The 27,928-nt window shown below is 40.5% G+C and overlaps 1 protein-coding gene across 1 annotated transcript; it reads left to right on the forward strand.

Annotated features, from left to right (window-relative positions):
* Nucleotides 1-40: 40 nt before the first annotated feature.
* On the forward strand, nt 41-27,863 carry LOC148901506 (neuronal acetylcholine receptor subunit alpha-7-like). Its single transcript, XM_088988300.1, has 9 exons — nt 41-180; nt 10,087-10,226; nt 13,535-13,579; nt 14,034-14,143; nt 19,103-19,350; nt 23,578-23,772; nt 25,199-25,285; nt 26,420-26,529; nt 27,220-27,863. Exons 1-9 carry the CDS (start codon nt 111-113, stop codon nt 27,826-27,828), a joined length of 1,614 nt encoding a protein of 537 aa, XP_088844426.1. The 5' UTR covers nt 41-110; the 3' UTR covers nt 27,829-27,863.
* Nucleotides 27,864-27,928: the final 65 nt, after the last annotated feature.

Raw genomic sequence — 27,928 nt, forward strand, 5'->3', positions numbered from 1 at the left:
CTCATCTCTTTACCCAGCCTCTCTCCTGCCTCATGTTCCCGCCACCCTTCATAGACTAAAGAGCATCAGAAGCCGAGAGCCCGCAGCCAGGGTCGCCGCCACCTGCCAGGATGCGGTGCCACAAGTTTGGGGCCGCATGTTCGGTTGGATTTTACCTGTGGACTGCCTTTCTTTTCAAAGGTGTGTATGACAAAAAACACAGTATTTACAGCATACACTCAAAGTCTGTTCAGTAAGGGCACAATTTGGAAAAATATGAGGAGGTGGGCGGATGGGGGTGAATGTGAATGGAACAATGATAATTTTATTGGTTATATACTGTATGTGAACCAAGAACAATGGTGACTGCATTTGCAGTACAAATTATACAATTAATTCTTTTAAGTATACTTCAAATGTATTGAGTGAACATTCTCCATATTTATATCAACTTTTATACTCATCATTATTCACCTATACAACAACTCTGTAACAAGAAATAATTCTGGATACGGTTCATATTCGATATAAACGGTAAACATTAAGCTATGTGTCTTTCAATGTGCAATATATTGATTGCATATAATGCATAAAGATATGTTTCGTGGAGTTTTCATACATGGTGCATTATAATACAACTACATGTATTTGATTATTCCCTTAATGTTTACGGCACAAGGTATTTGATTGTTTTACAATAATTTTTCCGATGGGTGGCCCAGTATTCAAGTTGTTTGCACATCAAGTTCACAGCGTAGAGGTACTGGGTTTAATTCCCACTCCGGCCTCCCTGTGTGGAGTGTCCTCCCCCCAGGTCCACGTGGGTTTTCTCCGGGTCCTTCGGTTTTCTTCTACATTTGCGAAAACATGCATGGCAGGCTGATTGAATACCCCCAATTGTCCCGAGGTGTGACTGTGAGTGCTGATGGTTGTTCGTTTCTCCGTGTCCTGTCAACCAGTTCAGGGTCTCCCCCACCTACTGCCTGAAGACAGCTGGGATAAGCTCCAGCACCCCCTATCCCCCAAGTGAGGTATAAGCGGTTCGGAAGATGAATGATTGAATGAAATTGACCTATAGTATCTCTTTAACACTCCAACAGAGATGAATTTTCAAGTACAAAAACATGCAGAAAAGCATGAACTGACAAATTTATTGTTAGTTTTATAGCTTGTAAGTATGTACTGTCCAAGTCACATAATGCGTGAAGTTACTGGCAAAATGCACAATGCCCTTCCATGTTAAATGATATTTCTTCATCTCCAGTATTTTCGATGTATGACGTGATGACTCCTGGAGCAAAACCGAAAAACCACAGACATATCAAAGCATGTAATCTTTGACAGAGGCGCACTACATAGATGGTGTAAAGACAGAATTAAACTGTTTCTCTTCAAGAATTGTCACGCCAATGCTGAAACTCAACCAAAATTTCTCACGGTTGCAATTTTGGTAGTTACATGATGGTGGATTTAGGAACATGGGTTCTGTGGCATTATTCATCTTCGCTTCATGCTAAAGGTGCAGAAAATTTTGCTGGGCAAACACAATGTCACCAGGACATACTTTATATGTCCACTCTGCTATTCAACACCATACTTGGTGATCCTTCCCATGTGCTGCATTCCCTTTTAGAAGTCCTAAACTCAGAAAGGAGGCGTTGGTCCCCTTTCTGTGCACTAAAGTGTCCTTGAGAGTTTTGAAAGGTGCTTATAAATGAAATGTATTATTATTATTATTAAAAACTCATTTATCCCACACGCTCCTAGCTGAATTACCAAGCAATCGGGGGGGCCACTGACAGACAAGCTGAAGGACCTGAGGGTAGTGTGGGGTGTGCATATACCTGTGAGTTTTTATGAATTTTCAATGAGAGCTGTGTGAGTCTGCACTATATTTTGTCTATACCTTATATTTATTGTCCAATGTATGCAGCAGCATGGCTACGCTACATCTTAGCCACAATTCTCACAAGGACAAGGAGGATAGATAATGGATGAATGTATAATGGTGACATGATTCATGGTTTGTGTGCATTTGTCCATCATAAATATACATGTTCACACACCCTCAACCATCTTTATCATTTAATTACCGGTGTGGTTTCTATGTTTTTCTGAATTCAAAAAAGTGTGTGTGTGTGTGTGTGTGTGTGTGTGTGTGTGTGTGTGTGTGTGTGTGTGTGTGTGTGTGTGTGTGTGTGCGTGTGTGTGTGTGCGTGCGTGCGAGCCAGCGAGTGAGCGAGTGTTACATCACCGTAACAATATAAACTGCAGAATGTTACATCGTGCAGTAGACGTTTAATAAATCACACAGTTCTATTTCAAATAATACGTTTGACTAAATTAAAGATGTGCAAGTGTTCCAAGCATCCTTTTTGTTACTTTTTCACATGAAATTGAGCCAAACGTTCCAATGCTTCTACCTTTAAAACATGTGAGAAAAGTTCAGCAGCAGAATAGCACTTCTTGCTTGTGTCACACTGCGATGGGTTGGCAATCAGTTCAGTGCCCCTCACCTAATGATCCAAGACAGCAGAGATAGGCTCCAAGAAGCACTTGGGAGAGCAAACGGATTGGAAAATGGATGGATGGATCGATGGATGTTTGTGACAACATCACTTAAATTCCATGTAAGTGTAATATACTGAAGGAATCATCAGGCAAGCAAAGAAACCCCCAAACACAGCTGGTTTTCGATTCTTGCCCCTATTCACCAAGGGGCTTGAAATTTTTACAGACTTTGAATACCAGCTGTCCATCGAAGTTGAAGTTACTTTCAAAGTCAGACTCATCAAAACAACATTTGTGGTCTATTTGGGAATATCATTCATATGATCTCATCAACTGTATTTTTATTCTGCACGGCAGACTAATACTTTCCCCCAGTCAGCAATAAGTGTCCCTTCCCCAATCTCTTTGCGCTTTAATCATGGCCTATATGGCGAATGGACAATTTGAAGTCTTTTTTCAAAGTTTTACCCATTGTATAAAGTGGCTCACGTGACACTTGTCACATTTTCTTGTTCTTGGCTAACCTCAAAGCAATGAAACCTTATTGTGACCTTCATCTTTCAAAGTGAGAAATGTCTATATGTTGATGCTTCAATAGTTTTGTTGAGTCAGTACCGTGGCAACACAAAATCACCTACTTTAATGTGCTGTAACACTGGTGGACCCGGCTGGACACCAATCATTCTGAACTCACACTGGCATCGGTTTTAACATCGCAGTTCAGTATTTAGATCAACTATGCTACAGATAAGAAGTCACCTGATCACACATTCATTTAACTTCAAAAGAGTAATAACTTCATATGATATCAGCAAAACACTTTTTGTGCCTTTTTCTTAGTACCGTTTCAGTTCAAGAAGGATTTGTGCTGATCATGAGAATGTTCAACGAGCAAGAAAGTTGACACATGGGAGGTTTTTTCTCCTGGATTAGGATTAACCATGATGTAGTTTTAGAGCTGTGATCCCTGACCATAGATTATAAAACTCCACTATATGATTCAATCCTGCTCGGAACCCATTAAGACATTTGTCCATATGTTCTGCTCGTCACGTGTTGCACTTTCCACTTTTGAATGGACTTCTGAGTGATTTAAAACACCTTCAGGTGAAAATAGTACACAAAATACCTTCACAATTCCAACTCCTGAAAATAATTATCATAATGTATACCTGCAGTTGTCATGATAAATCGAGGCAGCGTTGTCTTTGTCACTGCAAGGATCCAAACAAGGGCGCGGAAAATCCGACTGGACCCTCCGCACCCTGCCCACCACCTTTTCCAGCTACTCCCATCAGGCAGGCGCTACCGATCCATAAGCACCAAATCCAGCAGACATTTAAACAGCTTCTTCCCCCAAGCCATTAACTCTTCAAACAATAACCCAAATAAAACTGTATAGTGCCTCTTTACAATTTTTTGATGATGATACTCGTGCACCGTGTTCGACCGAAACTGATTCTGATTTAACAGACATTTGAACGGTTTAATCTGCCAACATCTTCCTAAAATGTTGTTTTCAGGTCCTCCGAAAAGAAATACTTTGTCAACTCTAATTTATTTTGAAATTATGTTTCGTTCAATTTTTGCCTAGCTATTGCCCCCATACATATGCAGCTGCATACAATTACAGCTGCAGCTATTGTGAAAGTTTAAAAAAGATATACAGTATAGTATTGTACCTGTATTATCTAACAGGAAGACCTAGCTTTAAGATCACAACTTCTGGATACCAGCGACCAGTGACGTGCGGTGAGGTTCATGGCTGGTAAGGCATTGGCGTCATCACAGTCAGATTTACAAACATATGAACTCCACAGAGTAGCTTATTCACCATTTGTTTGGCAACAGTTAACGTGTTTTGTTTAAAATGTCATGTCAGCATTCTTTATATACTGTATACAAACTGTAGCATAGAAAAAATAATTTAAAAAACATTATTATCATGTTACCTTTACTTATAAATGAAGTCCAAGTCTCTTTGTCTCAATGGAGATCACTGCCAGTGAAGAAAGTTGTCCTTGATCAGTCCTTTTCCGACTGTATGTTTTCAGTCTTTTGTGCTGAGAATGAGCGCTCCACTGATGCTGTAGTAGATGAAACAGTGAGCACGAGCTGGAGCAACTTTTTCACTTCAGGAATAGTTTCAATGAGATCCTTCTTGGCCAAAAAGCGGAGAAGCTGTCCAGGAGATTTACATCCATCCCTCACCGTTTGTTAGCTATGCAGTCCGGTGTTGGTCTTCCTTTAATTAGTATCTCATGCTTCGATTGAAAGTCCAGTTTAGAAAAGTCTTTCAATTTAGATATATAATCCTCCATTCTGAAAATAAGGCCAAGCAACACGAAAAAAATGACTGGATGGTTGCACTTTACTTGCTAACTGTTTACTGTAGCTTGCTGTCACTAATTCTATTATTCTGCAGCCGAGGAGTCGCAAGAAGAATCTGAAATCACCAGCACCCCCTGTCATGAGGCAGGAGAACTGTGTGCCTCACCTATGCACACAGTTTTTATGAAATAAAATAAACACTGTAGTACAGTGTTTATAATGTACAGTGACTGTACATTATATATACCAGCTAAACTGTAGACATTTTGGATTGGATTGGATTGGATTTGCCTTTATTAGTCTCGCAGTGGAGACATTTACATTCCTTACATTCATTTACTTCCTATAATAAAAGCTTTTGAACACTTTCATAGTGATATGCAGAGGGACAGCAATGCGGTCTCACTGCAGAGCAAGCCAGCACAGTTAGCATAGTGATTGGGGAATCCATGGTGAGGCTCAGTCGGTTGGTGCCTCACCGCTCATCTCTACTTAGTATCTCAACGGTAAATGTGAAAATTCAGCGATTTTGAAAAAAAAATCCAGAAATGGTAAAGTTAAATGGAAAAGAATGTTAAAGTACAAATCACTAAATAAATATAACCGTTTAATTTATTTTGTCATTTGATATTTCCATGATGACAGGTGAGGCACTGTCTCACCTGCCTCCCCTGACGGCACGTCACTGCCAGCGACCCCCTCCTGTATATCCCACCACTTCTCTTGACCTCATTAATTCGTGGAGGATTTAAACTCCAAGTGAGATGTGTTTTAGGGGTCTTTGTTTCCGAAACAAAAGTGTGTCATCATTATTTATTCAACAGCAAAGGCTGTTTGGGGAGTTTATTTTTCAGCCTTTGCCCACACAGGATTGTAATATTTGCTTTACTTTTTATACATATTTGCACACACATCGACACATATTTGTAGCTAGAGATGTGCAGGGTTGTCTTTTAGCCAGCAGGCTCTGAGGGAGAGGTGGGCTGTCAGCGTTTTTTCTGTGAAGACCCCCCCCCCCCTCTTGCCACCTCAGGTCTAGCATACCACCCCAAAATGCTGAAGGATCTAAACTTTTTTATCTTTCTCAACTGTGCCATACGGTTTTGTGTTGGTTCGATGAAATCTGCATTGTTTATATGATTTTTCCCTCCCCAAATAGTATCTGTCTTTGTGCCTTTAATAAAGGTGATATAATTGGATTGGATTTGCCTTTATTAGTCTCACAGTGGAGAAATTTACATTTCACAGCAGCAAAGTTATAAAAGAAATAAATAAATAAATAATCTAATGCAACTAATTGGATGAGCCTTTTTTTAGGATGTGTTTCGTGCAGATTGGTTACCAATTTCTTTATTCGTCATGACTCATTTGACCCTCATGAGTTCCAAGCGTTGTTTTACGAATGCAGTGGCATCATTCTGCAGAAATACCCACTTGAGAGGCATCAAATCCTAAACGGACTACATGTACATATGATAAAGAGTTGTTGTATGTATGGACAAAGTTTGAAAATACACCATTACAGAGGGAGTACGGCTTTTATACCCGGTGCGCCTTTTACAGTGGGGAAATACGGTACTACAGAGATGACAATAAACATTTTTGCTGCTGCATAATTTGACCCCCATGTTTTTGAACTTGGTTGAGGTAACTATAAAAGTGGCCTATTTCAAAAACAGCATTGGATTGGGAATGCTACTTTTAGAGCAAAATTCTGAGTAAATATTTTTTTCACACAATGTTGCATTTATTTCCTGAACAACACATAAATTGCACGGCGATCATTTACATGAGCTAATTTACAATCTGCAAATAAATGTGTGGGAGTCAGACGCTGAAGCCTGAGCCGGTTTAACGGTGCTAAGCGCAGACACAAAACAGCAGACATGACAGTGTCTTTGAGTGTGTGTTCATGAGATACGAGTATGCAAGAGTTTGCGAAAAGAAGAACAGGTTCCTGTGGCCGTATGTTTTTGAATAGACCACCTCTGATGAGTGTCTCAAAGTCAGACACAAAATTATCTCCAAGCTGTTTGACAGCAGTGCAGAATAATGGACTGATTAAACCCAAACAAATGCACTTACATTTAAGAAGGTACCCTTTTTTGCCCCCCGTTCCACTCCTCCCCCCCCCCCCCCACACACACAAACACACACATTGAAAATCCTACTATAAATTCCACCCATCCATTTTTAGGTGATGCAGACTAATTGGAAACGGTCCCAATCGTGTTTTTCTTGGCTTGTTTTTTTCAAGCTAGAACCCAGCTGGCTGTGGAATGTGTTCATTTGTTAAAAAAAAATACAAAAAAAAACAAACAATTGGATTCAGGACATGCAGAAAAGATGATGAGAGGAGAAGATAGGAAAGGAGGAGATAAAACGAGAGGATGCTCATACAAAACATCCTCAAAATGAGGTTGCATAAATTAGAGCTTTGTGCACAACACTGATGTACTTGTGGGTTCGGACAATAACATATGGAGAGATTAAGGAAGATATGATGAAGCTTCTGATTTTTCACATTTTTCATAGAACATTTATAACCCTTAAGATTCCAGCGATGCATATCATGTGTAATATAGGTGGTCTGTTATCTGCTGCATTAAAAAAAAATAGAATGCCACTTGAAATCATAGTGCACTTCAAGACTGCTGGTTTGCATTAATGAATTGATACGTACAAAGGGGGTCAGGTGCATGTATGAATTATTTTATTTTTGAACAAAAGTGGGTCGTGTCATTCAGACCAGTTCTTCTCAAAAATTCTACACCAACTTGGAGCAGAACAATTCTACATAGGGTAATCATGACCAATGTTAAAAACACAATATTGCAGTCGACCTAAAACCAACAACACAAAAGAGAATAAAAGGTAGATTGTGCATGACTGTAGCCCTCTGTGCTTTCAAGCTGTGGAATCAAGATTTGCTCACAGCAGAATCTGTTTTGCTCGCCGCGGGATGTCTGCAGATTGTTGAAGGGGACTAATTTAAGCACATATGCAGTACCCAACGCAGTTTTATGAGGTGAACATTTATTCTTAACATCTCTGTAGGAATTGGCAGAAATGCATCAGAGGAAATGTAACTACAATTACATACAGAAAAAGTAGCAAAGAATGAAAAAATGAGAAAAGAAAAATACAACAAACAAATCAAAACGAAAAATAAATGGATGATCTTGGCAAAAGATAGTGTTCACAGGGTGTACCCCTTGTACTGCCCGAAGGCAGCTGGGATAGGATCCAGAAAGCTCGCGACTCTCATGAGAATAAGAGGCTTGGATAACAGATGGATGAAACATTCAGCCCATATTTCCGCATCGGAAGAAGTGCGGCGTGATTCCGATTAAGTACAGTTTACGCATCTACTGCGAGTTAAGAGTTTATTGTTTCCTTTCAAATTGAACTAATTGCTATGTCATTGCGAGCATTCCCTGAAATAAACTCTATCTCTTACTGCATCACATCATGTGAATAATATGACCCAATTAGCATCCATTGCAGCCTGGTCATTACAGAAAAGGGGATTCCCTCCAACTGTGATCGTGTTTTCATGTCATTCATGTATTACATTAACATTTACATGTTTTCATATGTATGATTTTTACTCAACGTACAGGCAAGTGTGGTTGTTTTTTAAGTGCTCTATAAAAAAGTTGATTGACTTGTCAAACCAATAGAAACTTGTGATTAGAAGCTACCCAGCAATGCCTTGAGATAACAGAATAACGCCTCTCATGCCACACTTAACAGGAAAGACAATGAAACAAAATTGATAGACCTTATTCACATGTAAAGTTTTGTCTTTCTGAACAATTGTTTTAAACTCAATGGAGTTGAATACCAATCGTTTAAACATTTAGGGTCATACCTGCTCCATTTTGAATGGATGGCTTTCATAAATTTCTGGCCAAAGATGTTTTTGATTTTAATTTTCAGCATTGATTGATCCAGGACAAATAAATCCTGATCATTGGCGACACCGAAGGCAATATTGTCTGACCTTCAATTAACATACTGGTAGATGACCTACCAATTAATTTTCTCTTGTGCTGATAATTGACAATTCTGCGAATCAGTGCCTTTTGGAAAGATGGGTAAAAAAGCAGGGACTGTTGAACCTTGACATTTCCGGTAAAGATACACATAGTGAATCTTGACTAATTATTTTCACGCTTCTTTCATAAAAGGAAGCATTAATAAAAAGGAGCTGTGGGGAATCAAAGTGGACTGAGACAAAATAAATAAATACATGAATAAATATGTTATTTAACTTGTCTGCTCCAATATCAGGGCGATGAAACGTCTGAAATCGGGACAAATCATCATGGTACCTTCTGTGAGAAGAATTTCGGTAATGAGATTGCCCACACTGCTTTTCATATCAGCTTAATAAACAAACAAACAAAAATAATGAACTAACAACCCTTTCCTCCCTGGTGTGAGACTTTGGGCATTGAAGCCTCTGACTATTTTCTTCCAGATAAAGAACACTTTCATGAGGCAGGCAGCAACAGTGGCACCGATAGTCCCCAGTCCTCACGACTGACTGCATTATTTTTTTTTCATGTTTGTGTGGACCTCACTACCCACTGTGACTAAACACACAGGCTCATTATTTTGTGTCCACTGTGCAAAGGTACACAGATTTATGACTTTTCTTGCACTGTTTGTTTCTTCAAAGTCTTTCTGCTGCCCATTAAAAACCCATAGTTTTGTTATTTTAAGCTTCTGAGCTTATTTTCAGTAGGATCCTGGACATAAACGTGGAATGATGGGGCCTTGATTTGTTTTGAGGCATACTGGCCTTGTTGTTTAGTAATACATTGTTGTAGAAAAATAAATCATATTTCTTCCTCAAGTCATGATTAAAGTCTCTTTTTCAATCATTTTTTTCTCGCCCAAAACTAAGATTCAATCGATAAGTTCATTTGATGAGTACTTTCAGACATTTTCTCTAATTCCAATCTTTGTCATGGTGTGCCGATGAGCTCCTGGACCTTGCTTTTTTTTTTACTTGACCTCAAACGTTAGGATGACATTGCAAACTGCCAGGCTGAAGGCGTGCTCCTTTACACTTCACAAAGTTAAGATTGACTTGATCTCTTAATGATCTGGCTGAAAAATAAATTAGATGATGATGATGACTGAGTGGAAGAATGAACATGATGAACTGTACTACCCTATGCTATTCTCCAGATGTTGACTAAAATATTTGCTGTGTTATGGAAATTGTTGTAACTGAGCTCCTTTGGTCCCCAGGATCTCTGCAAGGAGAGTACCAGAGGAGACTTTACAAGGAACTACTTGCTAACTACAACCGACTGGAAAGGCCGGTGGTCAATGACTCAGCTTCCATCCTGGTGGAGCTGGGCTTCACTCTTCTGCAAATTATCGATGTGGTGAGGAGGTTGCACTGTACATGTCAGTACCTAGGGAAGGGATGGGTGACAATTTTTCATCAGCACTACTGGAGGGTTGCATTGGATTGTGCACTTTCTATTGAACCACTGTGCAGAAGAGTATCTCCAAATATTAAAATGCTTAATGCATTGAGAAAAGGTATACTTTTCATCTACAAATAAATAATAGTCTGCAATAACTCATTTTTTGCACCTTTTCAAAAAAATCCACAATAAGATTTTAACTCATTCTATGCCATTCCTAAATTTATTCGGGAATTGAAAACATGACGTGAAGCGCCATTCCTGAATTTGTTCAGGTTTCTGTTTGTCTTGCAGGGGGGGGGGGGGGCGATAAAGCGGTGGTCAGACCTCTGGCAATGTTTTTGCCCTTCCACAAGGGGGCAGCATTTGTTTTTTGTAGAGCCACCCCCACGTGCACCTCATATTACTCCAGACCCGTGACGTGCAGTCAGGGGAGGCAGGTGAGGCCATGCCTTACCTGTCATCATGGAAATATCAAGTGAAAAAATAAATGAAAGTTATATTTATTTCGTGATTTGTACTTTAAAGTTCTTTTCCATTTAACTTCACCATTTTTTGATTTTTTTTTTTCTCAAAATTGCTGAATTTCACATTTAACGTTCAAATACTAAGTAGAGACGAGCGGTGAGGCAGCAGCCAGCTGAGCCTCACCATGGATTGCGCAATCACTATGCTTACTGTGCTGGCTTGCTCTGCAGTGAGACCACATTGCTGTCCTTCTGCAGATCGCTATTAGTGTGAAAAAACAGTTTTAGTATATGAACTAAATTTCTACAGTTTAGCTGGTATATAATGTAGAGTCACTTTACATTTACATTGTTTATTTTATATTATTTTATTTTATTTTTATCAAAACTGTGCTCATAGGTGAGGCACACAGTTCTCCTGCCTTATGACAGGGGGCGCTGGTGATTACAGAGATACTTCTTGCGCCTCCTCGGATGCAGAATAATATCATTAGTGACAGCTACAGTAAACAGTTAGCAAGTTAATTGCAACCATCCAGTCGTTTTTTCGTGTTGCTTGGCCTTATTTTTAGAATGGAGGATTACATATCTAAATTGAAAGAAATAGAGAAACTTTTAAAACTGAACAAAGATAAAGAAGGCGTCTACATAGAAGGTGTTGATGCCTTTCTTCAGAAGGAGCGGCGCATAGACTTCATTTATAAGTAAAGGTAGCACGATAATAATTTTTTGTAATTCTTTTTTTTCTATGCGACAGTTTATATAAAGACATGACATTTTAAACAAAACATGTCAACTGTTGCCAATCAAATGGTGAATAAGCTACTCTTAGAGTTCATATGTTTGTAAATCTGACTGTTATGACGTCAGCGCCTCACCAGCCATGAACCTCACCACACGTCACTCCTCCAGACCCATATAACTTAGGTATTAACTATTTTTTTTCTGATGAAAGAAGCGAGTCTAAGGTTTCTTACGCTACAATGAATGTTTATGTAGTTGTTTATGTAGTCCTAAAACTCAATATTCAGTGGGTCCTGGAATTTGAGTGAAAATGACAAAAACCCTGGCACCGTAGAGGACATATTGTTGCACGTCTGGCAGTGAATAAGTTAATATTATACCCCAACATGTGTTTTCTAGTCTGTCATCCATCAATTCACAACCCACTTACAGAAAAGTGCAGTATAGACTCTTCTCATTGACCTCAGTTTACCCACAACATTTAGTTTCTGGGCAGCATATTCGGAGCAAACCCAAAAGAAAAGCGTTACCCACGGTTTGCGCAATTGGTCAACAGGCTCCCTATGTCTCGTTTTGTGGAAGAAAAAAAATTCCCATATGGACACGTGTTGCTCACCCATACCACAAATCAAAAAATTCACTCAGTGTCAGCTCAGAAGTAACTACTCATATAAGATTCAACTATAAATCATACCCTCCAGATTTTTTTCCTCTGTGGGCAATAGGAATGATTTTATTTTCTGTGGCCATCTTTTGAGTCGAATGTGCGTATATATGGCTTAGGCTGTATGAGTGCATATGAGTGATGTCATAATGCACTCCCCTTGGTGCTCATAAAGCATCGAGGGGCAGCACATTGCACTGGCGGAAGTAATGTACTTCTGCTGTTTGACTTCACACAAACGCTGATACGGACACACATACACACACACACACACACACACACACACACACACACACACACACACACACACACACACACACACACACACACACACACACACACACACACACATAGTACGGTATGTTTGGATTGGATTGGCCTTTATTAGTCTCGCAGTGTTTATGCATCATTCATTATTGGTTTCTACAATCCTCCGTCCTGAAAGTAGTTTGAATGCATATTCATTTAAGAAAAAAAACACCTCCCTTCAATCGGTGTTTTTCCTCATAATTGTTTTTTTCTTTCCCTATCATGTTGTCTTGGGTCTAACAGTTCAGGAAGCCAACCCATTTTGCATATGAACTCTCTCATCTTGCAACTTTTTTGGGTGGTTTTATGGGTTTTCAGCTTTCCCACCATGACCTTTATTCGACACTGAAACATGTATGTGTGAGCTTTGCACATACTCCGAACCATAATCATGGGCAAACTGAATGCAGGTGTACAGTAGTTGGCTCGTTCAACTGGAAAACGTAACACAGCTGTTGTTCCAGTAACTCAATGCCCATTGGTGAAACACAGAGCAAAGAACGGGATGTCGTATTGCTTGCTTAATCAGATGGGACCACTTTCCATCCAGTTTCAGCAGCAAACAGTTGCGACTCACAGTTATAATAAAGTACACATGCGCCACACACTTGTGCTAACTGCTGCTGCTCGCCTTCTTTTACGGTTTCTCACCACCCCGCACATAAATGCATGCAAAAATATTAATGACAATAATAATAACATTTTTTTAAAAAGCTTCTTGACAGGCACTAATTTCTATTTTGCAATTGGACTGATTATCTTTCTGTTGACTTTGGAAAACCATAATCAACATTTTTGCCGATTTTCTAAAGTAATCCATTTTTGTGTCCAGTTCCTGCGCTGACAATTTAAATGGTTTGTATAATGGGGTGGAAATGAAAATTAATCTGATTAATCAATCTATCAACAAAATAATCACTAGATTCATTGATCATTAACATCATCTTGAAGCAACCTGCTCCTATTTTGCAGTTTATGAAACAACGCACAGTAAAACACACTTTTAAAGTGTTACTTGATGCATCACTTTTTTGTGTGTCGAAATGTATTTTTTATTTATGGTATCTTTCTGTTATCAGGATGAGAAGAACCAAGTGTTGATGACCAACGCCTGGCTGCAGCTGGTGAGTCACTGGGAGGATTTTCAACAAGATTTCTATGGGGGGATGTGCTTTGTCTAGTCATCTAGAAGAACATCACAAATACTTCCATATGTCCATATGGTGTGACCCATTATTTCCATAATTAAATCAGAGTTATACAGTTTTCAATCCCAACTAGGTTTATAGTATATCTGTTCAAAGCCCACTGTACAGAAAGTTACCGTATCAAGCTACTGTATATAATAACGCTATAGAGCTTAAAATCACAACTGTAAGAAAAGCATGTGTGCATGAAAATTGTATTTAGAATATTTTAATGCCCTCCGAAGATTTGAAATTGTCATCATGTTTTTTAGAATGAAAGCTGAAAGCAGTGCCCCAGAAAGATTTGACCCTTCTCAATGGCCGATGTGAGCAATACCACAATAGTGCAAATTAAAGTCATACAGTCGTAGGATATCTCTCTGTCTCTCAGTACTGGACTGATGTCTACCTGAGCTGGAACCCAGAGAATTACCCTGGTGTGCAAAACCTTCGATTCCCTTCAGACCAGATCTGGACTCCAGACATCCTTCTCTACAACAGGTTAGAGTTTTTCCTTATTCCTGCAGGCTCATTTACATGCCACAGTTTGTATGGATCTCTTCAAAGTTCTGTATTTAAGCAGGTTTATTTAATTTTATTTCTTTCATGTGCTGCTTTGTGTTCTGTCTTTTCATGGGTGTTATGAGAAAGCCACATCCTGCATAGTTACATGAAATGAAATGTTAGTGGAAGTGTGAGGAATCTGTAAATAATAACAAAACTGAGTGGTAAATTCTGAGTGGTAAAACGGGGGGGTCAATGATGCCTCTTCATTCCTTTTGAACCTCTTTGAGACGACTAGGGAATTGAAGATTAAAGTGTGGACATGTTTGCACAAATCCCTCTGAGGCGTTCATTAAATCCTCTAATCCTAAATGGACTTTTCAGGCGTTAATAGGCTGACTTTGCAATTATGTTAATGTATTGTTCAAATTCTTGTAATTTGTTTCTTGCTTATTCTCCCACGTAGCAGTTTTGTCTTGTTTAAAATCTAGGGGATTGAAGCAAAACAAACATCTGATTCAAATGATCATCTTTCCCAATTGTTTTATAATCTCAAGGGATTGTTTTCCCACAAATTGATATGAACGTGAATCTTTTGCTTTCTGCGATTAAAAAAGAGGGGTTTAAATATTCTTCTTTTTTCAATCGCACTGTAATCCTTCTTATCCAGCACCATTTTACTCGGTGTTGTGCTTGATCCCAATATAGAAATATCTGCAAAATAATCTCACTCATTAGGGGCATGTTTATTGTTCGGCTCATTCTGGATCAGGATATTATCAAAGTTAATCGGCACAATTTTAATTCCTACTTGGAGAGGCAAACGGGGCAAAGGTTTGATATTTTAAGCATGAGGAGCATGAGGACTAAGCAAAGGTTTGGTTGTATTAACCCAAATATTAAAAGCCCATCTTTTAGACCTGATGGATTACTCATTCTAATCTACTGCTCTCAACCCTTTACCATGCTTCTCCCTTTCCTGCCTCATTCCCTCAATCATCCATCCTACCTCACCACCACGCGCAGTCACCATTTCTCTTCCTTCTTCGTGTCATGATTCACTCTGTTCAATTTTATCGTCCGGGTTGTCCTGGGTACAGTTTGTGAAACCTTCTCAGAACATGATTTTGTGCTTTGTTGCCTTGCAGGGCTATCAATGCTCTTCTTGTATTTTTTACTTTTCTGCTTGTAAATTTGTGAAAACATGTTTCATTCTAACACTTATTCCACTTATTTGAGATAGTTGTAATAATTTTACAGTTGGTTTGTTCAAATGCCAATTTCAGTTGCCAAGAATGACTTCTAATTTGTGTTGCTTTCTTTCATTGAACAATTAATCATCAGTCATTATTATAGACAATGATGTCTTTCATTTTGTTTCCCCCCTCTCAAGAGGAATTAAAAACTATGGAGTTCCAGATAAAATGGAATATAAATCCATATAACTTCTCCAGTGTTGTGATTGGCAATGTGGTCATTGAGCAGGGGGCATCCAGTAACACTGGCATCTCACTGTTTTGAATAGAAGTGTGTCATGCACAATTTTAATCATGAAATGAAATAATAAATATCAATGTAATCAAGTCAATTGATAACGTAAAATTGTAGTGGAGGGGTGAAAATACACTTGCCAAAATTATTGAGTCTAACAACTCGTAGAATTTTCCATGATCCAACTATGAACTATTAACAGTTAACACAGCCAAGCACACGTGAAACAATGTCATTGTCACTTGGCATATTCGGCAAAAAAATGACTAACTTGCTATAACAGTTATACAATACAGCATCATTTTACCAGAAGTGATCCCATGCTGTACGTTTCCACAATTGTTACAGCGGATGACTTGAGGGAGATGCATAAAATAATCTATTCAGTGTGCTTGATTTGCTATATGCGCACTCTGCTTCCAATAAATATGTCACACTTGAAACTAGACGGTCACTGTAATGTACGTCTTCTCCTCTGGGCTTCTTGGCCCGTCTCATTAAACACTGAGGCCAGACGCAACATTTGATGTCAGAATTTGTACTGACGAATGAATTTATTTCTTCACTGTGAAATCAGAAACTTGTATAAACTTGCCCTGGGTTCAGTCATTTATATATGTGACGGGTGTCACAACGTCTTCATCTCCACGATGCTGCCGTCTTAATGAAGACGAGACGCGTGGATGTGTCTTTTTATTTCTTTTATTTCTGCAACACAGTATGGCAGAAGGGATGGGTGAAGTCGCATGGGTTTCGTTTTGTGATTAACCGGAATCTCCTCGAGATTGTTCTCAAATGGAAAACATTGTAGATAACAAAACAGAATTAACAACGTGTGATCGTATAGTGGTTATTTACAGAAAAAAGAGAATACAACACAAGTTCACTGTTATTTACAAGATGTCCCTGAACGCATCATAGGCGGAGACTCGGCAGAACACGCGGTGCGCTTGTAATGGCTGGCACACAGTTCAACCCGCCACGGACACTCACTCTCGCAAATGAAACACGACACAAGAAACTAAATATTGTTCAATAAAAACTAAATGAAACAATTATTACCTGCAACACAGTATGGCAGAAGGGATGGGTGAAGTCGCATGGGTTTCGTCTTGTGATTAACTGCGCAATAGAAAAGCACTATGAAGCACATGTGCTCCAAAGTTCCACTCGACAAAACGTGAAGTAAATAATGACACAAAAAGTAATCTGGACTCGAAATGAACAAGGGAACTAATTAGACAACACTAGACAGTACAAAAGGGGAAACAAAATAAGATATTGTCATGAAAATGCGCGTTAATCGAGACCAACAGAAAATTGCGACTCACCCGGAATCTCCTCGAGATTGTTCTGGAAACTATGGGCGGGACATGGTGCCACATTGTGCGCCGTTGCGTCACTTCCTTCATAATTTAATAATCTGAGTGCACAACTCCGTTGCATATGTGACGGGTGTCACAACAGTGACTGTCTTCATCCCCACGATGCTGCCGTCTTAATGAGACCAGACGCGTGAATGTGTCTTTTTATTTCTTTTATTTCTGCAACACAGTATGGCAGAAGGGATGGGTGAAGTCGCATGGGTTTCGTCTTGTGATTAACCTGAATCTCCTCGAGATTGTTCTGGAAACTATGGGCGGGACATAGTGCCACACTGTGCGCCGTTGCGTCACTTCCTTCATAATTTAATAATCTAAGCGCACAACTCCGTTACATACACGCCCCTTAAATTATGCAAAAGTGAGGCAACATACACACGGAAGACAACAGAAAGACCCACAGGCACAATAGACAAGGTTATCGGGCAAGGATGTACAAGAATGCTGTCTAATTATGTCACTCATCTGACCAACTACGTCAGGTGACTGGAGTAAGGGATCTGTTGCCGGTGTGTCAGGGTCTGTGCGCTCGTCGGAGATGCACTGCACTGGGTCTGGGAAGGAACTCTGTCCCCACTAACATAAGTGGCCTCAGCTCGCACCTGCCCATTCCCCTCTGTACAAACTACATCACCCTGCATAGCACTACATAACTGTGACAGACTGGAGAAAGGGATCTGTTGCTGGTGTATCAGTTGTCTGTGCGCTCGTCGTAGATGCACTGCACTGGGTCTGGGAAGGAACTCTGTCCCCACTAACATAAGTGGCATCAGCTTGAACCTGCCCATTCCCCTCTGTACAACCTACACCACTCTGGATTACACTACACAACTGTTACACGGTTGGGAAGCCTCTACCTCTACCAACACACTCATTCAAAGGTGTGCTACTTGTTACTTGTAAGGAGATCATTCTTAGACTTAACACACAAAAACACGTACATGAAAAAAACACACTAATTGCAAAACAGCAGGTAGACAATTAACATCTTATCTCATCTCATTTTCCGTACCGCTTATTCCTCATTAGGGTCGCGGGGGTTGCTGGAGCCTATCTCAGCTGTCTTCGGGCACGAGGCGGGGGACACCCTGAATTGGTTGCCAGCCAATCGCAGGGCACACAAAGACATACAACAGTCACTCTCACACTCACACCTATGGACAATTTGGAGTGGTCAATCTGCCTGCCATGCATGTTTTTGGAATGTGGGAGGAAACCGGAGGACCCGGAGAAAACCCACGCGGGTCCGGGGAGAATATGCAAACTCCACACAGGGAGGCCGGACCGGGACGCGAACCGGCGACCTCTGCACTGTGAAGTCGGTGTGCTAACCACTCGACTACCGGGCCGCCCAGACAATTAACACTCTACATGTATTTTCAAAACGGGGGTCGACACACCGTCCACCGAGTGGTGGGACTGCACAGCGTCTTCATTGTGCAGCATCGCGGTCCCGGTCCGAAGTGGAGAGTCACTTGTGATCCGGGTCACGGCACCAATGTGACGGGTGTCACAACAGTGACTGTCTTCATCTCCACGATGCTGCCGTATTAATGAAGACGAGACGCGTGAATGTGTCTTTTTATTTCTTTTATTTCCGCAACACAGTATGGCAGAAGGGATGGGTGAAGTCGCATGGGTTTCGTCTTGTGATTAACCTGAATCTCCTCGAGATTGTTCTGGAAACTATGGGCGGGACATAGTGCCACACTGTGCGCCGTTGCGTCACTTCCTTTATAATTTAATAATCTAAGCGCACAACTCCGTTACACATATATATGATCGCCTATAAATTCACAGTGGGTTCTCATAATGATGTTCTTTGTTTCATTTTCTATAACTTGTTCGATCTAGTTTAAATAAACCTTTGAAAAAATAAAAGCTTGAGAGATTCATGGATTTGCTGCCACCCCAAGTGATGAGAGGTAGAATAAATAAAAGGGTGTACATCCAAATATTTTCCCAAGATTCAGGCCATGCATTCTTTTCTCTGGGCTTTGAATGAAACTCAAGCCGGGTCCACACAATCTTTCTCTTTTTATGGTAAGTGAATCGACTGCAACCATTTTAACTCTCTTTCCAGTGCGGATGATCGTTTTGATGCCACCTTCCACACCAACGTTCTGGTGAATGCGTCGGGTTACTGCCAGTACATCCCACCCGGCATTCTGAAGAGCACTTGCTACATTGATGTGCGGTGGTTCCCCTTCGATGTCCAGAAGTGTGACTTGAAGTTTGGCTCCTGGACACACAATGGCTGGCTCCTGGACCTCCAGATGTTGGATGTGGATACATCCACATACATACCCAACGGCGAATGGGATCTTGTGGGTAAGTTATTTTGTATTTTGCCAGAAGAGTATAAATTCATCATGATTCACTGTGGATATATTTAATCAACAATTTTACATTCATTGCATGGTGGAAACCGGTGTATTAAAAAAAAACATTGTGCTTTAGGCGTCAGTGATTATTTACACCACTGAAAATTAGCATAGACTAGAGTATTGCAAGCTCAAAGTGAAGTTCATAGTGACGGAATTAGAAGCTTGAGTAGAAGTAGTAGACACATCTGTAACGGAGTTCAACTCCGTTACACATCTTAATGAGGTTCAGAAAATAAATGGATGTCAAATATAATTTTGTGGAAACCAACGAAGCGTCGAAAGTTATGCTTTGTTTTAATTTGTCTTGTGCGCATGGCAATTGGATGCAAAGATATTTTCCCATCCTGCATGACAGTGCTTTTCAAATTGGCACTGCACTGGGATGCACCGATCACATTGCTGAGGATTGGATTGGATTGGATTGGATATGCCTTTATTAGTCTCACAGTGGAGAAATTTACATTTCACAGCAGCAAAGTGATGAAAGGAATGAAAGTAGAAAAACGAAATCGGTGATTTGTTGTCACCATGTTTGTTGCCATTGTTTGCATCTGCCAGTCAGACATGCTCAGTCAGACATGCTCAGTCAGCCAGCGCAGTCTTTGGTTGGATAAATTACGCTGCGGGTCCTAAATTCTTTTTCTTCTTCTTTTCCTTTTGGCTTTTCCCTTCAACGGGTCGCCACAGCGAATCAGTGTCCTCCATCTTCAGAGGTTTGATACATATGTTTGTTTTGGCCAAGCTTTTACGTCGGATGCCCTTCCTGACACAACCCTCTGTATTTATCCGGGCTTGGGACCGGCACAAGAAGACACTGGCGTATGTCCCCTTGTGGCTACAGAACAAGCAACTCTAAGAACTTAATAAAGATGATGCTCAGTAAAAGGCTCCCAAACACAAAGTGGTCATCGGCACAGCAGCATTCAAACAAAGCAAAACTATACTCACCATTTGATGAATATGCTTTGATCTTACAGTGAAATTGGCATCTCTTTCTGTTATGTGCATATATAAAATAGTCCTATCGCTTTCCCTACATTACATCACAAACAACCCGATTGGCAGCCAATCAGCTCAATTTCGAAACTCCCATCTACCAGTACTTTTCCTCAGTGACGTGCGGTGAGGTTCATGGCTGGTGAGGCACTGATGTCATCAATGACGTCACCGCTCGTCTCTACTTTGTATTTGAACGGTAAATTCAGCGATTTTGAAAAAAATCCTAAAACGGTGAAGTTAAATGGACAAGAACTTTAAAGTACAAATCACTAAATACATCTAACTGTTTAATTTATTTTTTCATTTGATATTTCCATGACAGCTTTCCATGATGACAGGTGAGGCACTGCCTCACCTGCCTCCACTGACGGCACGTCACTGCTTTTCCTCGTCCAGGGACGGAGATAACAGCTTTCCCAAAAATATATATAAGTATAAAAGGCATATTTGATATATGTAACTGCGCACGGTACGTTATTAATTTGCTTATTTATTGTATGTCTTGTCAAACATATTGTACTAATGTCGATTGCTGCGGGTTCTAAATTAATCTGTGCAATTTTGCACATTTAATTAGCAGATCGGCTCTCACGTCTCTGTGTGTGCAATCAAGTTCATGTGGACATTTTATTTTCCATCGAAGATGCATGTATTGGGATTGTGAAAACAAAACAGACAATGTGGAGTGAAATGAGGCACTTGTGGCCCCCTGTCCAGCAAGTGAAAGATGCTGCCGAGAGGGTACTGAAAATGCTGACATGTGGATATATTGTATACTCTATATCAGGGGTCGGGAACCTTTTTGACTAAGAGAGCCATAAAAGTAAAATATTTAGAAATGTTTTTCAGTGAGAGCCAAAACACGCTCGCGCACGCACACACACACGCACACAAATGCACGCGCGGCTACTTCTTAACACAATGTCAGAATGTATTATTTAAAATAACTTTGTGATTGTACTCACCCTCAACATGAATGGTTTTCCGTTCCTCATGATTTGTAAAAATCCAGCCAAACGATCGGAATGAAAGTCAAATTGCCAGGGTCCATATAGGCGAAGTTACTGCTAGCTAGCCTGCACACGGCTCATTAGCTTCCACACTTGCTATGCAACATACTTCTCACAGAAGTATGTTGCATATATCATCCACAACACGAACCACGAGCACTGGAGCCCCGCAGGGATGCGTCCTCTCTCCATTGCTCTTCTCTCTCTACACGAACGACTGCACCTCAACGCACCCAGCTGTCAAATTCATAAAGTTCGCAGACGACACCACGGTCATCGGTCTCATCAAAGACGGCGACGAGTCTGCGTACCGACAACAAGTGGAGCAGCTGGAGCTCTGGTGCAGCCGTCACAACCTGGAGCTGAACACGCTCAAGACAGTTGAGATGATCGTGGACTTCAGGAAACATCCATCACCACAGCTACCCCTCACACTATCCAACTGCCTGGTGTCAACCGTTGAGACCTTCAAGTTCCTGGGAATCACAGTCTCCCAGGACATGAAGTGGGAGGTCAACACCAACTCTATTCTGAAAAAGGCCCAACAGAGAATGTACTTCCTGAGGCTGCTAAATAAGCATGGCCTGCCACAGGAGGTGCTGCAACATTTCTACACGGCTGTCATCGAATCCATCCTGTGTTCTTCCATCACCGTTTGGTTCGGGGCCGCCACAAAAATGGACAAAATCCGACTTCAACGGACAGTTAGGACGGCGGAAAAAATCATTGGCACCGCCCTACCCACTCTCGAGGACTTGCACACTGCAAGAATCCGAACAAGGGCACGGAAAATCCTACTGGACCCTCCGCACCCTGCCCACCACCTTTTCCAGCTACTCCCCTCAGGCAGGCGCTACCGATCCATGCGCACCAAATCCAGCAGACATTTAAACAGCTTCTTCCCCCAAGCCATTAACTCTTTGAACTCTTCAACAGTAGCCAAAATGGAACTGTATAGTGCCACTTAGCAGTTTTTTTGACGACGATACTAGTGCAGCGTGTTCTACCGGAAACAAATTCCTTGTGTGTTCTACATACTTGGCAATAAAGATGATTCTGATTCTGATTCTGATTCTGATTGATGCTAACGTTAACATGGGGCTTGTTAAAATGTCACTGACATTCGACTGTTTCATCGATGGTATTGTTTCATTGCAAATTAGAATCAGAACCTTTTCTCTCCACGAAGGCGAATCCTCCGGTGCATTCAAACTGAAGTGTGCGTACTTTGTTTTTACTCGTCAGGCTCATTTAAAGGGGCGTTTACCTGTTTCAACTGACGCCCAGTATCATCCAATAAAAATTGCGCTTTCCGCCAACCTAGGTCAGTGTCATCCAATCAAATTTGTGCTTTCCGCCAACTGCAGCCCCAACAGAAAATGAACAGAAAAAAGCGAGAATATGTATTTAGATTCATCGGCGAGCCATATGCAATCATCAAAAGTTCCCGACCCCTGCTCTATATGGTATGTATGTGTAGCATTTAAAAAATAACTAGCATTATGCGGGAAACTGTTTTAGGCAGCCAATGAGCTTGTGTGAATGGTTAAAATGAAACAATACATTGATCATGCCCAGCCACTGAGGTGCCGGTGTCCACTAGTAAGAGAGAGAAGAGAAAAAAACATTGAGTGTCATAGTCAGTTTTGGAACACTACCCAAGCGAAAAGCCTTTCAGCTAGGCTTCTCACGTGGGAGCCCTGAGCTGATTTCAACTCAAGGTTGGACGGGAACAGGTTTGAAGGAATACAATTGTTTGACACATTGACAGGGATATATTATGTAAGAGCAGACAGAAGCATCTCAAAGAAAAATATCCGAGGATAAATCCCCAAATGTTTTACTTCATTGCAGTGTTTCATAAGTCATCCCATTGCTACTAATATGTACATACAAAACAATGGCAATGAAGGTAATGTACTATATTTCTTAAATTGTCTGACACTTCTCTCCAGTTCATGTTCATGCTCAAGTTCAAGTCAACTTTATTGTTGAATGTGCTCCATGTGCAACATACAACACAAAATGTATTTCTACTCAACCACAGGCATAAGAGAAGCCAGTCATCCTTGTTCTTCCCATATGGCTGTTTACGCAGACAGATGGGATGATTGCATTCATGCTTTTTTTCTTTTGCAATTGTGTTGTCCTGTGTCCCTTAGGTGTCCCAGTCAAGCGCAATGAGCTCTACTATGACTGTTGCAAGGAGCCCTACCCAGATGTGACCTTCACAGTCACCATGCGCCGCAGAACGCTTTATTACGGCCTCAATTTGCTCATTCCCTGCGTGCTGATTTCTGGCTTGGCCCTATTGGTTTTCCTGCTGCCTGCTGACTCGGGAGAAAAGATCTCTCTAGGTGAGACAGTGCATAAGTAAGAATAAGCTAAGAATTTTGGAGTTGCACTTCCCTTTTTAGATTCAGCCTTGTCGTGAGAAGGCTACGCAACTTTTATAAATGTGCCTTTTGGAATTTCTGTCCATATTTCGTGAAGTTAGGGTGACAATCAGGTTGCTTTGATGGGGTCAAGGGCACCAATAGTCTGTAGTTATATCTGATTTGATCATTGCAGTTGATAAGCCAATAAGTATTTGTTAATCAAATCAGTCCCATTCAGTGACAATGTGGGTGCAAATGCTCATCACTTTCTATACGTGCCCTGTGATTGAGTGGTGACTAATTCATGGTGTAACCGTCTTTTGCCAAAAAGTTAACTAGGATGAGCTCCAGCTCCCATGGACAGACACCATTCACAGATCTGTCAAGGGACCATTCCCTCTCCTCGCGTGCTATGCTCTCATTTCTTGTTGGAAGGTAGTGAAGGTCAGCACTTTGAGCAGCTACACAGAGTGGAGACGAGTGCATGAGCAGGCCTTTTTACTTATCAGCAGAATAACTGCTCAACATTCAAAGGTACTAACAGTTACTTGTAATTTTTTGCTCTGTTAGATGTCAAATTCTCCTTATAGGGGTGAATATTGAGTTGTTTGAATTTGTTTTTTCCAACACATAATACCACTTATTAATTACTATTGTCTGTTCTTTAAAAAAACATTCCTTAAGTGTTTGGCAACTGATAAGATTCATGATGAAGCTATGAAGGTGGAATGCTTGCTCATTTTTGCTTAATGTATAACTTTAGATGCTAAATGGTCCGGAGTCTATGTTGTGATAATTTGAGCATCATGTGTAACACAAACGTATATGATCCTGTCAGCATCAATGCAGTATTCACAAATACAAGGAAATAAAGCAGTCACAAATATAGTAGAAAGCACCAGGGAGTAAAAATGAACACGTTCCTTATTGCACAGACACTGGCACCGCCCATATGTCACAGATTCTGACTTGAGATGTTTTACATCAATCTGTGCCCAAATCAATGTGCGAAAGTTGCTCTCATTACTTTTCCCATTTGATTTCAGAAGGAATGCTGACAGCATTGCAATATTGTGTGTGCTTATGTGCGTGTGAACATTCTCATAAATCCGAAAGCGAGTCATAAATACATGCATGTAAAACTGCAGAGAATAATTGAATTTCTGAGTGCAGTGGTTTTTGACAGATATCCATGTATGAATGAGCAATCACCATGTAGTTAACATGAATTTGACAGATTTTTACATGGCGAACAATCTCCCTTTACTGTTCCATCTGACAAATTACTGTGATTTGGAGATGATAACTGATTTTCGAGAACTAATTACCGGAATAATTACACCAACAGTTATTCCACTCAAACAAATTATTTTCATAACGTTCTGCCTGTCACTGTTTTTATAAGGAATCACCGTACTGCTTTCGCTGACTGTCTTCATGCTTCTGGTGGCTGAGATCATGCCGGCCAACTCTGACTCGGTCCCTCTCATCGGTGGGTTCTATTTTTGTGTGCCTCTATTTGTCATATACAGTATCTACACAAAATATAGCTATCAAAAAATTACCCACAGGAAGACAACCTGACACATCCAAAAGTGGAATTATGTTGGTGAGTGTGGACACTTTTGTGAAATGGCAAAGCAAAATGATTGTCATATTGATTTTGTCAGTCAACACAACAGTATAAATGGCCGTGTCGTTTGGATTGTTTCTGCCAGCAGTATTAACCATCGCATTAATGCATTATTCAATGCTTCCCAACATCTCAACATGGTGACCTCAAGAACAAATAATTTCAAGGGCAAATCAGTTTACATACCCTTCCCACAAATGCATTTCACTCTTTACAGCATATTACTTAACGCAAACACATTTTATGGGCATTTTGTGTGTGACCTACTAATGTGCAACACACAGATATAATGATATTATTGTAAGCAATATATTTTTTCCACTATAATGGACACTGTCTGAGAATTATGAAGTGAACAAACTACTGCTCAAAGGAAGCCAGAATAGGCTCCAGCAAACCCTCAAGAGGATAATCAGTTTGGATAATGGGTTGCATATATTTATATAGATAATATATTTATATAGATAATGGCTACCCATCCGAATAAAACATTTATTTTTAATGACTCGAGGACAAGCCTTCCTCTCTTCATAACTGAAATGAGTAATTAATCTTGACTCGATAGCGAGCCTATGTGGATGTAAATTATTTTCAGAACTGCTGCCTGACATAGACAATATGTTTCTCATCATTAGTTTTGAATCACCAGAAAGTATATTCTTTTCACATTTAGTTCTTGTGAGAAGAAACCACTGCCCCTTCCCTCAATTGTTTCCCCAATGTTTTGACCTCAGTTGTGCAGTTGTTAGTCTTAAATTTACTAAACATAAATGTTTTCATAATGCAAGGGGAAGCCAGGGTCTTCTGAAAAAAAACCCCACAAAGCCACAGAAAGACCTTGGAAACTTAACACAGGAAGCACAGGGCCAAGATTTGAACCTCGGACCACAGAACTGTGAGGCAGTTGTAGTCACTAGACCATCGTGCTGCCACTTCATGTAACCGATAAACTAAAATGATTAATAAGACGCACTTTGGTTGTGTGTTTTCCAGCTCAGTACTTTGCCAGCACCATGATGATAGTAGGAATGTCGGTGGTTGTGACTGTGATAGTCTTGCAGTTTCATCACCATGACCCTCAGGGAGGCAAGATGCCTAAATGGGTAAGTGGTAGAACAATTTGCCATATAAAAATATGGCAATTGACAAGTCCCTTCTTGCTTTTCAGTATGTCTTTTGTATTTTATGCAGAATTGCGATACATTTGGTAATTGTTGTTTATACACTGAAATTTATTATTATTATTATTATTATTATTATTATTATTATTATTGGAATGGATTAGCCTTTATTAGTCTTGCAGTGAAGAAATTTACATTTCACAGTAGTAAAGTGATGGTAGTAGAAAAACAAAATACCGGATCTGCTGTAAAAGCAGCCACTCTCGCGGCGCCATCTTGAAGTCAAAACAACCCTACTTGGGCACCTATTATTATTATTATTATTATTATTATTATTATTATTACTATTAGTCGTAGTAGTAGTAGTAGTAGTAGTAGTAGTAGTAGTAGTAGTAGTAGTAGTAGTAGTGTTGTTGTGTTGTTGTTATTATTATTGTTATTATTATTGTTGTTAAAGGACCAAATCACACTCGTTATCACTCATGGGACGAAAGCCTGAGCAAGTCAGACCAAGACTGACTGAAGAATGAATATTGACTCAGATTAAAACGACACTTTGATCATGAAAGTACGATAATAATGACAGTTTGTTGTGTGAAAAAAAGTAGACAAACGTATATCTGCTGAGTGAAAACATAACCTCAATTATTTGAGTGTCTCGCATACGTTCAGGTTCGGGTGATCCTGTTGAACTGGTGTGCTTGGTTTCTGCGCATGAAGCAACCCGGCGATGACCGCAGGCGTCCCGGCTACAAGCTGCGGTGTCCAACCCAGCACCACTCCAGCACTAACTCGATTGAAATGGGCGCCATTCCGAGCCTCTCCATTCCACCCTCCCAAACTTCCTGTCCACCGTGCACCTCGGGCACCTCCAATGGTTCAATGAGTCTCTATTTTGGCAGCTATCACCCAATTGAGACTCCACAGTGCCCACCTTCTAGTGACTCTGGTGTAGCACTGGGGGGTCGCGCTCACGGTTCCCCCGGTGAAGAGGTTGAGCCCCCCAGTGTTTGCAGTAATGTTTTGGGAATGGGTGCAGGTATAGGAGTCAGGATCCCGCCACCAGAGATTCAGCGCATCTTGGAGGAGGTGACCTACATTGCTCAACGCTTCCGAGATCAGGATGAGGCTGAAGCCATTAGCAGTGAGTGGAAGTTTGCAGCAGCGGTGGTGGACCGTCTATGCCTGGTGGCCTTCTCGCTCTTTTCCATCATTTGTACCTTTACCATCCTCATGTCAGCGCCCAACTTTATAGAGGCTGTCTCCAAGGACTTCACATAGCTGGATGCAGAAAAAACTTAGATGTATATACTGTGTGTGTGTGTATATATATATATATATATATATATATATATATATATATATATATATATATATATAT

The sequence above is a fragment of the Hippocampus bargibanti genome, linkage group LG02 (assembly GCF_051943395.1).
Source record: "Hippocampus bargibanti isolate YZ-2025 linkage group LG02, ASM5194339v1, whole genome shotgun sequence".
Classification (NCBI taxonomy): Eukaryota; Metazoa; Chordata; class Actinopteri; order Syngnathiformes; family Syngnathidae; genus Hippocampus; species Hippocampus bargibanti.

What these genes read in the sequence shown, in the direction of transcription:
- LOC148901506 (XM_088988300.1), top strand. Translation starts at nt 111, where the DNA reads ATGCGGTGCCACAAGTTTGGGGCCGCATGTTCGGTTGGATTTTACCTG. An exon ending in TTCTGCAAATTATCGATGTG is followed by an intron (nt 10,227 to 13,534) that starts GTGAGGAGGTTG and finishes TTCTGTTATCAG; the next exon opens with GATGAGAAGAACCAAGTGTT. An exon ending in CCAACGCCTGGCTGCAGCTG is followed by an intron (nt 13,580 to 14,033) that starts GTGAGTCACTGG and finishes TCTGTCTCTCAG; the next exon opens with TACTGGACTGATGTCTACCT.